This window comes from Chiloscyllium punctatum, chromosome 24 (genome assembly GCF_047496795.1).
Source record: "Chiloscyllium punctatum isolate Juve2018m chromosome 24, sChiPun1.3, whole genome shotgun sequence".
NCBI classification, from domain to species: Eukaryota; Metazoa; Chordata; class Chondrichthyes; order Orectolobiformes; family Hemiscylliidae; genus Chiloscyllium; species Chiloscyllium punctatum.
This window is the reverse complement of record NC_092762.1, coordinates 60,921,694-60,935,361: the sequence shown is the minus strand read 5'-3', so window position 1 is coordinate 60,935,361 and position 13,668 is coordinate 60,921,694. Positions and strand designations below refer to the sequence as shown.

Genomic DNA, 13,668 nt, shown 5'->3' with positions numbered 1-13,668 from the left:
AACTTGAATTGGGTGCAATAAGTAAGTCAAATTGGATGTGGTACTTGGTTATTAAAGTTCATGTTTGTGAGGAAAGGAGTAAGATTGACTTAAGTAGATGAGTTTTCTTTAATTGTTATCTTGTACATCCACATATGGTGAAATGCTGCAGTTTAACGATTTCTGCACTGAATATTTAACTTTTTCAAACAAGCTGAAGATGGGAGTGTGGTGGCATTGACAGAAACATCCTGTAAAGATCAAAAGGGGCACACCTCTGGATAATTGTACAACTACATAATGGGTGGTAGTTTATGTAAACTGCTTGGCAGAATATACTAAGAAATATCTGCGCCAGACTGAAATGTGTAAGAATTACTGAAATGTTTTATTAGCTAATCTTTATTCCTGATTCATTACTTGTACCTGCATTAAGGTTCACATGTTCTGTTAATGATACACTAAATTATTACTTGATCCTGCATATATTAGATAAATTAATTCCCATTCTTGTGCTGGTAAATCTCCCTTTATTATTTTCTACATACACAGTGATCTGCACGTGCAGTTAAATGTGCTTACTCAGTTAAGACACTTTCCTATGCCATAGAGATTGTGGTGAGCATAGCTGCTTCTAAGCAGTTGACCTGGATTTGATTTCTGGCCACTGCAGTGTTGTGTTTTTAAACTGATTTTCAACAAGAAAACACAAGATGAAATGAATGAGATCAGTCTTGACTTGTTCTGATAGTACACAAGCGTTTCATTCTGCAAACAGATACATCAAATTATTCCTTGTTTTTAAGGAGTGGCATGGTGGCTCAGTGGTTTGCACTGCTCTCTCAAAATGCCAGGGACCTGGGTTTGATTCCAACCTTGGGTGACAGTCTGTATGGACTTTATACACTCACTCCCTATCTGCTTGGGTTTCCTCCCACAGTCCAAAGCTGTGCAGGTTAGGTGAAATTGCTCATAGTGTCCAGAGATGTGCAGGCTAGGTGGGTTAGCCATGAGAAATACAGGATTGCTGGGACATGATGCATCTGGGTGGGATGGTGTTTGGAGGGTCAATGTGGACTCAATGGGCCAAATTGCCTGCTTCCACACTATAGGGATTTTGATATTCTTCCTATCATACTAGTGCTCTTGCAGGTGCTGCTCCCCACTTTCCTTCTATATCCCATCATTACCAATTCTGTGGGAGTCTGTGTTGCTGTATCAAAGTGCAGCATTATATACATGTTATAATCTGGAGCTTTATGAATAGTGATAGTATTTTTTTAATCAACCTGTTCAGAGATGTTATACATCTCTAGAGCAGGTGGAACTTGAACTCAGGCCTCTTGGTCCAGGGGTAGGGACGCAACTAATGCACCACGAAAGGGACCCCCATTGATAGTGATTGTAACGGTTCCAACTTTATTACAATCACCTGCTGACCAGGAATATCTTGCCTGTTGTTTTTTTTTCAATAAACACAACTGTGGTTTTTTTTTTGGCTACTGTTTAAGTTTCTAATAAAATATCCATGACAAAGCATCCCACTTTGATCAGCATCTCATCTTCCAACTTCACGCCTTCAACCACCAATGCACAGAGACAGAAGCAAGTATCACGGCAGACTGTGGCAACTCACCAAAGTTTGCTCGACAGCATCCTCCAAACCTGGGATTTCTATCACCTAAAAGATCGAGGGTAACAAATGCATGGAACCCCAGTACTTGCAAGTCCCCCTCCAAGCCACACATCATCCAGAATTGGAACTTTAACCTGGATTTTGGGGAATTCAGGGACGTGACAACCCTTCGCTGTTGCAGGATTAAAATCTTGGATCTCCCTTTCTAACAGCACTGTTGGTACACATTTATCCGAAAGGGACTGTGGTCGTTGAAGAAAGTGGCTCACCACCACCTTCTCCAGATCATTTAGGGATAGGCAACAACCACTGGCCCTGGCAATAACACCTACATACCATGGAAGAAGAAAAACACTGTGCTGACATATTACTGCTTTCAAGAAGGGAGTAAAACATAATCGTTATCTGATTAAACCCTATAATTTGTAAGAATTCTTGTCTACTTTAAAATTTTAGCTATTCACCTGTTGGTGTGAAAACCAGCATTGTTACCATCTCTGAAGTAGTATTTCCTGATCCGTTAACAATACTTTCGTGCACAGAAGCAATGCTGAAAAAAAATGCACTAATACAATACAATGTTAAATATTGTGGAAAATATAAACACCTAGCTTGTCTTAATGATTTAGAAACTTACAGAAAAAAAATTGTTTCAGTTCAGAGGATTAATTAAATCAAAGTGATTAATCTAATATACCAGTAAATTACCATTTGTCAATGTGTACCCTCACTTGAACAATAATGTACACTCTATATGACAAAACCCTCAGTACGATTGTACCTTGCAATAATGAAATTCTAACAAGCCTGCAGTTACTGCCCTTGATGTTATACAAGTGCAAATTATGCACACATTTCTGTTTCTGATGGGTTAACAACTTGTATGAACATATTAAAATTTCATCCAATAAAATCAGCAAAAATAGGATCCATTTTTCAGTATTTAAGAGCTGATTTAAGCAGATTTTATATCATTCCACTCTGACGTTATTGAATTCCGAGATTTGGCAAAGCAATTTTGTTACTCTGCAAAGAATAGCTTAAATACAAGTTCCCTAATGTCATACCTTCAACAAACTGGGCCCTGCTTAGCTTCAATTTCTTTCAGATATTTTAGGTGAGATATTGACATCAGGTAGGACTGAGATTACGATAACATAAAGCATAATATCTTAATTGGTTTGTCAGAATCAAGAACCACAAAGTAAGGACATTTTTTAAAAATCTCAATAAATCATATTTGTAATTGATTAAAATATATATTACTGCACAAATAAAGCAATTGTAGAAATTGTATTGAAGGCTGAGAGCACATTATATGGTGTTTGAAATGGAGAGAATTAATGGTCCCAGTGAGGCCCACACATTGTGATTGAGTCCCAATGCATGTATTACAGCGTTTGATTAAATCAAGAATGATGTCAGATCCTTTCATTTTTCAGAAAACATATTGTACAATAAAACTCTGAAGAGTTGTAACTCTGCTGTAGACTCCAGGCGAATTCGCTTTTGCACAGCCGATACCCCAGCTTGTAATTCCAACAAGGAACCACTTCCCTGAGGATTCTTTGCAAACCAGTGAGCCACCTGAATCACCCTGTAAAGACAAAGCCATTATTACTACACAAAATGTAGGAGAAAATGTCAATCACTGCTCACATGCTGTGTTTTTACTTCACTTTAACACCTACGGTTAGGAGCTGCTTCAACATCTTGATGCTTTTTAACAAGTGACCAAATCATTAAGGGGCACTGGATATCGATTTGGAGAGTAACTGCCAATGGAATATTGTCTTTGCATCATTCACTGAATACAATACTGTTAAAATTGAACCAGTCCTCTATGTTGCTGTTAAAATACACAACTTTAATCATGTTAAACTAACCATTTAGCCACTTATCTGAGTCATCTGATTGTGACTATGAAGATACACACAATCAAAGTTCTATGTTTGACTTAAAGGGACTCAAATAAGGCCTGAAGTCTGGTAAGTTAGCACTAACTCTGTTGACAGTCATGAATAGACAACAGTATATCTAATAGCCCACATACCGACATTTGCACTTAATCCCGCAGTTCCATTGACATGTCCATTCACCAAATTCCTCATCCTAACCTTCCCATCTTTTCACCATAAACCTCAGATCATTCACATACTACCATATCTTGCTTTTCCTCTCTCTCTGGAAACAGTCCTAGTCTCTTGAAGTCATTTCTATTGGTTTGTCTCATTGTAATTCTCTGATTTAGATTTAGGTTAGATTCCCTACAGTGTGGAAACAGGCCCTTTGGCCCAGCCAGTCCACACCGACCCTCCGAAGAGTAACCCACCCGGACCCATTTCCCTCTGAATAATGCAACTAACACTATGGGCAATTTAGCATGGCCAATTCACCTGACCTGCACATCTTTGTGACTGTGAGAGGAAACCAGGGCACCTGGAGGAAACCCACCCAAACACAGGGAGAATGTGCAAACTCCACACAGACAGTCGCCTGAGGCTCAAATCGACCTGGGACACTGGTGCTGTGAGGCAGCAGTGCTAGGTGTAAATGTTTCTCTGACTTTTCAGATGTGAAACTGATGTTCTGTTCAGGATGTCATAAAAGTAAAATTCCCATGGCTTTATTGAAAGAGATACAGACAGTTCTGTTCTTCCAGGTTAGCTATTATCACTTCGCCAATAAAATTAAAAACAGATCATCTGTTTAAATATCCATTTGTCAATTGAGGGATCTTGACTGGGCAAAACTTATGTAGTTAGATGCAGCAACAACAATAATGATACTTCAAAATAATTCATGACCCTTTGTGTGATGTTATTGGCCTATGGCAAAAGGTGACCAAGGGCAATAAAGCACAGGCTGGCATTTTGTGTTTGTATAATTAAAACACATCATTTCTGTGCAAATGTGATTCATCATGTGCATATCACTGACAGTACACAAACACTAGGCAAAAGTGAGAACTGCAGATGCTGGAAACCAGAGTCTAAATCAGAGTGGTGCTGGAAAAGCACAGCAGGTCAGGCAGCATCCAAGGAGCAGGAAAATCGACGTTCGGGCAAAAGCCCTTCATCAGGAATAGAGGCAGGGAACCTCCAGGGTGAAGGCTCCCTGCCTCCATTCCTGATGAAGGGCTTTTGCCCATAATGTCGATTTTCCTGCTCTTCAGATGCTGCCTGACCTGCTGTGCTTTTCAAGCACCACTCTGACCTAAACTCAGTACACAAACATTGTTTGTAACAACATACAATATTTATTAACTGTCCTTTCTTTACTTTCTACACACAGCCTGAAGGAACAGATAATGACCTTTCAGCAAAGGCTGTGATTTGCTGTTAAGAAATCTGGAGTACATTAATATAAATTAATTCTTTCTTTCCGTTCCTTCTTATGACTAACGTCCTTACTTTTAATTTAAATCTCTGGATTACCAAATATTATTTGAGTCTCAATATTAATCTAATGTTCCCAGGATGAACATGGCTCCTTTTTCTACGCATGATATTATGCTCCATTGATACACTGTTAACCCATGAGAAAAAAGTAAAGCATGTCCAGGATTGATAATGTTATTTATTTTTGTTCTTGTTGCACATTCAGTCACTGATCTCCTTAAATTCCTCATACAGCTAGAGGGATGGACATCCAATGCCCTTCTGCATTATCTGCAGACTGCAAATTTACACTGTTCAAAAATCTACAATGTAAAAAAATGCATCAGATTCAGCACCAAAAATTAGTGAAGCAAGTGGAGCAGCCTGCACAGTCCAGGTCATTTGTTATCTTTGCCAACTCTGAGAATTCCATCATTACCCTAAGCTGCTACATTTTCCAAATTGTTAGATCCTTGACAGCTTACCTGGCATGTGTCCACTCCTCCATTCAGTCTCCCAGCACATAACATTCTGGGAGTGATCTGTCTGCCATACAGTTCCAGACATAAATTGTCGCTGAACAGATTTACTTCAGCTTTCTGCATTAAATAAGACAATAAGCCTGTATGGAGCAGAGAATGCAGTGATTTGTAACAAAAAAATTCTGTAACATAAATGCAGTGACATTTTTACAGTAAAAAGGGCAAATGTCAGATTTATTACAACCATCTTAACATTTAATGGAAGTAGCCATTTATGAATATTTCACTAGGTGTTTCATTTGTAACAGCAAGCAGTATACATTTTGGAATTTACTTATTCCCGTCTCACTCTCATCCTTTAGTCACTGACCATATTGGCTTTTGTCAAGAAACATCTTGATATTAAACTTCTTGTCCAAGTGTTCAAATCTCTCCATGGCCTCATCCCTCCCTATCTCTTTAACCTCCTCCAGTCCCATAACCTCCAGATAATCAGCACTAGTCAAACTCTGGCCTCTGATGTATCCCTACCTTTAATTATTCGAATTGGTGGTGGTACTTTTCATTTCCATGGTTCCCAGTTCTTGAAAACTCTTCCTACACCTCTTTATTTTTACATCCTTTTAATATTCTCCTTAAAACCTATCCTTTAACTAAGCTTTTGGTTATCAGCCCTAATATCTCTTTGTGTGGTTCCAAGTCATCATTTGGTTTATACTTTTACCATGAAGCGCTTTGGAACATTTCATTCCTTAAGAGTGCTGTATAAATATAAATATCTGTTGATTTTACAACATCCTGTAATGTTTGGCTTGCACTCAATCATCTGAATCTTCTGTCACTATCAACTTTCTCTTCCTCCAGGCTACAGAATCATCAAACTGTCTTCCTCCTCTTCCCACTCTGCTCCCTTCTCCCATTGTTGATCCCTCCTCCCACGGAGTTCACCATTCTGTATGTGTGCTTTAGCAATTACTTCCCCTGATGTATTTTCCCTTTGCTCATAGCCTGTTACATTAATCTTCCTTTCTATCTCTCTCTCTCGGGCTTATCCCCTTCTCTTGCTCTCTGCTTCCCTCTCATATCTACCCTTTTCCTCTTGATCCCTAACTCTCATTCCTATTATTCTTGTGCATATTTCTTCTACTTTCACTTTCTCTCTATTCATGTACAAGTTTTAAAACAAAATTCCTCTCTTAAATTAACTTTTTTTTTGTTCTGTTTCATGATGTGTTTTGCTCCCTTCCAAGCCTCACTACTCTTGTTTCTGGTGCCTCTGTTTTCCTCGCTCACCTCTCTGTTTGTCTCAGAATTGAATCACATTGTTTCTCTGTTTTAAACTGTGAATGTATGAGCCATTTGCAAGCAATAATTGCATACACTTTAATATAAAGCTCAGGCAAACAGTTCGATGTAATTTTCCTTTGCCACTTACCCCCTACTGCTGTGGTGCCCCAGCCTGTTACATAACATTTCATTCCCTCTGAGAATCTGTGAGAAGGTGTTGGTACACAGGCAGGCTGAATGACTTCAGTAAAGGCCACAGGCTGAGACAGTTCCAGTAGGGCAATATCATAATCCAGACTGTAAGTATTGAAGGAGGGGTGGGTGATGAGGCGTTTAAAGGTCACTTCAGTGCCTCGAAATCCCATGCGATAGAGTGTTCCTAGGTAACCGAGCCAATGATGCACATTCTTATGACTTTGAAAGGAAAGTTAAATCAAACGTTTGTTTATGGTTAAGTAAACATTCACACCTTATAGAAAACCTACTTATTTTAAATATTTCATACTTCCATTGTATCGTTGGTTCCTCTCTATACCTCTTTTTATAGGTAGGAGTCTTTATCTTTTAGAGTTTAGAAGATTGAGAGATAATCTTATTGAAATATAAAATCCCTACAGTGTGGAAACAGACCATTGGCCCAACAAGTCCGCACGGAATCTCCAAAGAGTATCCCACCCAGACTCATTCCCCTACCCAATACTCTACATTTATCCCTGACTAATACATCTAACCTACACATCCCTGAATACTATGGGCAATTTAGCAAGGCCAGTTCACCTAACCTGCACATCTTTGGATTGTGGGAGGAAACCAGAGCACCCAGAGAAAACCCACACAGACAGACAGTCACCCGAAGCTAGAATCAAACCCTGATTCCTGGCACTGTAAGGCAAGGGTGCTAATCACTCAGCCACCATGCCTATAATGTCCTGAGGGGACTTGACAGAATGGATGCTGAGAGAATATTTCCCTTTATAGGAGAGACCAGAATTAGGAGACACAGGTTTAAAAATAAGATATCTCCCATTTAAGACAGAGATTAGTAGAATTTTTCCACTCTCAGAATCATTAGTCAATGGAATTCTCCTTCCCAGAAAACAGTGGAAGCTGGGTTATTGAATTTATTTCAGGCTCAGCTAGTTAATTTTTTGATGGACAATGTATTAAGGTCAATGGGTGGCAGACAGAAAAATGGTCAAAACCAGGATGAGTCATGATATTTTTCAATGATGAAGCAAGCTCAAAGGGCTGAATTGCCTACTCCCGCTGATCTGTTTGTGTTCCCAATTTCAGATTCCCATCAATACACAATAACTTGTAATGTCCTGACCTAAAAAGAATCTATCTGCTTCAACTTTAACAAAATTCAACGATTCCACCACCATTGCTTTCTAAGGCAGTTTCAGTCATAAAACTGAGAGGAAACTAAATTCCTAATTTTTTTCCTAAAAGAGCAACCCCTAATTCTGTGACTGTGTCTCCTTGTCATAGAGTCATAGAGCATGGAAACAGACCCTTCAGTTCAACCAGTCCATGCCGAACATAATCCCAAACAAAACTAGTGCCACCTGCCTGCTCCTGGCCCATATTCCTCCAAACCTTTCATATTCAAGTATTTATCCAAGTGTCTTTTAAAGTTGTAATTGTGCCCACATCCATCATTTCCTGAGGAGGTTCATTCCTTATACGAACTAATCTCTGTATAAAAAAATTTCCCTCACATCTTTTTTAAATCTCTTCTCTCACCTTAAAAATTTTTTGAAATCCCCCATCCTCAGGAAAAGACAACTACCATTAACCCTATCTACACTCCTAATTATTTTATAAACTTCTATAAGGTCACCTCTCAACCTTCCATGCTTCAGTGAAAAAAGTCCCAGCCTTTCTTTATAACTCAAACCTTCCTGACCTGGCAACATCGTGGTAAGTCACTTCTGAACCCTTTCTAGCTTAATAATATCCTTCCTATAACTAGGTTAAAAATCACACAACACCAGGTTATAGTCCAACAGGTTTAATTGGAAGCACACTAGCTTTCGGAGCGACACTCCTTCATCAGGTGGACCCCAGTCCAACACTGGCATCTCCAAATCATTCCTATAACTAGGTGACCAGAAATTGACAGAGTACCCCAGAAGAAGTATTACCAATGTCCTGTACAACCTTAACATGACTTCCCAACTCCTATAATCAAAGACTGAGCAACAAACGATGTTCTCACTCACAACAATAAACATCCTTTCCACAGTCACTTTGTCAAAAGTATTCTGGATCTTTTAAACTTCAATCAAATCACTCCTTGATCTTCTAAACTCTCATGTAAGCAAGCCCTGCCTGTCGAATCTTTCTTCAAAAGTCAAAGTGATCTTTCTAAGTATCAACCTCATAAACCTATGACTGCTTCCAATGCATTTACATCCTTACATATTTAAATAAGTCAAAACTACATACTGTTCAAGATGTGGTTTCACCTATGCCCTGTATAACTGAAGCATATCATCCCTTTATGTTCAATTGCCCTTGTATTAAGGTTTATCATTCCATTTGCCTTATTAATCACTTGCTGTACCTACACACCAAATGTTTGGTGACCATACAAAACCTAGATCCTTCTGCATCTCATAATTCTGCAGTTATTCACAGTTTAGATAACACTCTGCTTTTTTTATTGTTCCTACCAAACCTCACATTTTCCCACATTATGTTGTATCTGCTAGATTTTTGCCCACTCACTCAACTTATCTATTATCAGTCTGCATCTTTGTTGTGTTAACAATGCTGCTTGGAGCTTCCAGTATTCAATCTATGAAATGAGACAATTTTTAACAATTTAAACAAACCATGTAAAGCAAATACCAATATAATGGAGTTAGACAGCTGAGTGTGTGCACATGGCTATCATTGGATTTGCTCATGCTATGAATGAATGTGCTCACTGCTATGGATGTGTTGACCATTATCATGTGTTTGCATGCATTCAAGTCACTCAAAAAAGTGATATCATCCTGTCTGAATCAATTAGTACACACAGTCCCCTGTTGCTGGCTGAAAGCTGTTTACGTACAATAAAAAGCAATGAGCAGCAGTGACCACCCAATTGGGTGATATTAGGGTTCCACCACACACATGTCCGTTGTGCAGTATCTGCAAACTGATCTGCCAAGGAAATTCTCCAGGGGCACTGTTCACTCCTCCCACAATCCTACTTCCGACCATCAGGGGTGCAGTTCCACAATCTATAAACAAAACTGGGCTCAGTTACAGAGGTCAATGAACTATAAAACTCAACTGAAACATTTAATACCAGTCAGGTTGAATCAAATATCAAAACAAGGTCCACTGATTTCACGAGTTTGTTAAAGCTTTTAGGCAATTGCATGAGAGAATCTCTGTTGCTAATACATATCATGAACAGTGCTGTGGCATGCCAGCTGATATACCCAATGATATGTGTGGGCATTACGCTTGGTTGTGTGCCTACTGATGGGCACAGTGGTGTACTTGAGAATGTTAATTTATTTTGAGATGTACATATTAGTGTGTCGATAATCTGTATAGCTGTACAGTGTTATTATCAGTGTTCATTCTGCTGTTTGGTGTAGTGTTAATGGCAATGGTATTCACAGTAGCATTCACCTTGTGATAGTTAATTGTCACTCTATTGTTGGTTATGTTCAAAATGGACATTTTTTTCATGGTGGCTTTCATGTTCCAATTGGGTTCAGGCTTCAAACATTATACTATGTAAAAGACTGAGTGACGGCCACGTCTGACAGGAAATTACAGTATATTATGTAAAATGGGAGCAGGTGTGGTGAAGCAGAGCATGGCAATCATTATATCACAAGCAAAGGTAGCCCCTCTATTCAAAAGAAGATGAAGACAGAAAGCAGGACACTTCAGACTTGTTAGTTTAATATGCCATAAGGAAAATGTTTGACTCAATGAAGAGTTTACAGTAGAGTATTTAAAAAATCTCAATGCAATCAGGTGGAATCAACATGGTTATGTGAAAGAGAGATGTTGACTAATTTATTAGAATTCTTTGAGGCATTTGTAATTACATTTCCAAAAAGCTTTTGACAAGGTGCCATATCAAGGATTACTGCACAAAGTAAAAGCTCATGGTAGAGGAGATATGAGCATGAAGAGAAGATTGAGTAGCTAACAGGAAACAGAGAATAGGCATAAATGGGTTAAGGGAAAGTTGTCATGAATGGAGTGCTACAGGGATCAGTGCTGAAGCTTCATTTATTTACAACGATGGCTTGGATGGAGGGACGAAATATAGTTGCTCATCTCACAAAGATAAATAGAAAGGTACATTGTGAGGAGGCCTATAGATATGGTAATTAAGTGGGCACAAACTTGGAAATTGATAGTAGAATATGGGAAGTGTGAACTTAGCCACATTGGCAGAATTAGCAGAAAGAAAACAGCATTTTTTAATAAGTGGAGTGAGATTGTAGCTCTAAGAGGTACAGAGAAACCTGAGATTCCTATTAAATGAATTACAAAAGGTTAGGATACAACACATCCATCTTAAGATAAGCCAAACAGAGACATGCGCGAGAATTCCGAGAAGCGTGGTATTCCAACCAGAACTCTATCAACAAACACATCGAGTTAGAACCCATCTACCATGCCCTGAGAAAAAGAACTGGAAATGACATCACCCCAGGAGATGACATCACCAACCCAAAGAAACCCAAACATATAAATAGAAAGCAGGAATCACGTACACAGCTTCACCTGAGGCCCACCGAAGATGTTACCTAGTAGGGTGATGAAACGTTTGGAAATGAACCTCCCAGCTCAGTGAGAAAACCTACATCCAGGATGTTTTCCCTTTTGGGAGGCACTGGAACTAGGCAACACAATTTAAAAATAAAGGATGTCCCCATTTAAGAAAGAGATTAGAAACTTTTCCTCTCAGAGGATCATGAGTATATGGAATTATCCTCCCCAGAAAGTATTGTGCAGGGTCATTGAATATTTTTAAGACAGACGTAGATAGATTCTTGACTAGAAAGGGAATCAAAGTTTATTGGGTCAAGTGGGAAAGTAGTCTTAAGGCCACAATCAGATCAGCCATGATCTTATCAAATGAGCAGGCATGAGGGCACAATTTCTGTACAAATGTTCAATCACCTATTAAAATAATGATTTTTAAAAAACATTAAACTTTCCTGCTTCAGATGCTAACAAACATATTATAAATATCCAGGTGTCTTATTTTATTATTGAGTTATTGACTTGAGTTTCCCAATAATTTCACAGTTGTGGTTAATACGGTGTGCATGGGTGACCAGTTGTCAATGCAGCCTGATAAGTCTTTCTCAAGAGTCGTGGAAACCTATTGTGTAACAGGTTTAATGATGGGCCTTTGTTATCACAAACAGACCACTGGCCCCAAATCATAAGTACTTTCCCTCTCCTCAGAGATGGAAGTAACTGTACTCACTGCAGTTCGCCTCATCAGATCCTGTGACACAGTCTTTGACGCCATCACACTCTGCATTGTGCTTATTGATGCAACTGCCAGTAGAACACTTGTAAGTAGAGGCTGTACAGGGAACTTCTACAAGATAGGGGAACACTATTAGTTTGAGGTTTAATGCAACATGTAACCACTAAGTTCATCACCCCCTTTGTTGACTGCCAGTCATTGTGTTCGTAGTCAGGCACTCTCCCTCTATACTTAAACTTCGAGGAATGAGGGGCAATTGAGCGAGAATGACAGCAGTCTCTTTATTCTTTGATCGATTTTGTCTGATTTCCAATTCCTCCTTTCTCCTCCTTTCCAGAAGGCACTGACTCTTGATGGGGTTCAGTTTAAAACACTCCCACCCCAGCTCAATCCACTCCACCCTAATTCTTCCACTCACGTGAGTGGCTATCACAGTTGATCCTAATCTTAGCCTTCTGCATTGTGCACACTTTAAATTGAGGCTAGGACAAGGGTGGAGCTGAAAGTTTGGAGAAGAGAAACTGGAGATTGGTAGAGAAAGAGATGGCGTGATGGCCAGTTCTGGGTTTTGCAGAGCTATCAATGTGCTGAATGGGAGCAGTGCTGAGAGACAACCAGTCAGTAACTGAGTGGATGAAACCTGAGATACCATGAAGAGTATTCAGTGGAAGATTGTTTCCACTGATGGATCAATGGGGAATGAGAGAATGGAGACAAGGGATTTTCACTTGCACTCAAACAGGATCTCTGTTACATGGAGGTGATGCAAGAAAGTTGAATACAGTGCAACTTCATGACTGACTGTCGAACTCAATAGGCCTGTTGACAACTGCATAGATCAGGTGCTTGCGAGTTTTTTTACTTGTTCTGCAGAAAAGGTTTTAAACATGATCAGAACGCTTCTTTACATGTTAAAATTTATCCAGTGCTGATTTGACACAGCTACCAGGGTCCCCCAAACACTGCAAATAGGTTACCAAATCATAAAATTATTACAGTATGGAAACAGGCCCTTTGGCCCAACATGTCCACACTGACCCTCCAAAGAATAACCTAGCCAGACCCATTCCCCTACATTTACGCCTGACTAATGCACCTAACACTATGGGCAATTTAGCATGGTCAATTCACCTGACCTGCACATCTTTTTGAAATGTGGGAGGAAACCGGAGCACCTGGAGGAAACCCATGCAGACACGGGGAGAATGTACAAACTCTACACAGACAGTCACCCAAGGCCAGAATCGAACATGGGTCTTTGGCGCTGTGAGGCGACAGTGCTAACCACTGTGCCACCACATTCAATTCACTGATACTTCACCAGCACCTCAAAAGAAAATTTCATATAGTGATTGTAATGAGGTCAGCCAGATCGACCTCATAGAATAGGAGTTCCCCAAATGGGACTGCTAATTGTCCAATCAGGGAGCTGTG

At 39.5% G+C, this 13,668-nt stretch overlaps 1 protein-coding gene across 1 annotated transcript in view; it reads right to left on the bottom strand.

The window, feature by feature from the left end:
- Window positions 1-2,237: 2,237 nt before the first annotated feature.
- Window positions 2,238-13,668, bottom strand: part of tmprss9 (transmembrane serine protease 9) — a 39,830-nt gene continuing 28,399 nt past the window's right edge. Inside the window, exons 9-13 of the mRNA XM_072593965.1 lie at window positions 12,229-12,345; window positions 9,829-10,000; window positions 6,913-7,178; window positions 5,481-5,617; window positions 2,238-3,212 (exon numbers count right to left, since the gene is read on the bottom strand). Of these exons, the coding sequence (XP_072450066.1) occupies window positions 3,054-3,212; window positions 5,481-5,617; window positions 6,913-7,178; window positions 9,829-10,000; window positions 12,229-12,345 (851 nt within the window). The 3' untranslated portion in view covers window positions 2,238-3,053. The remainder of the gene's footprint in view (window positions 3,213-5,480; window positions 5,618-6,912; window positions 7,179-9,828; window positions 10,001-12,228; window positions 12,346-13,668) is intronic.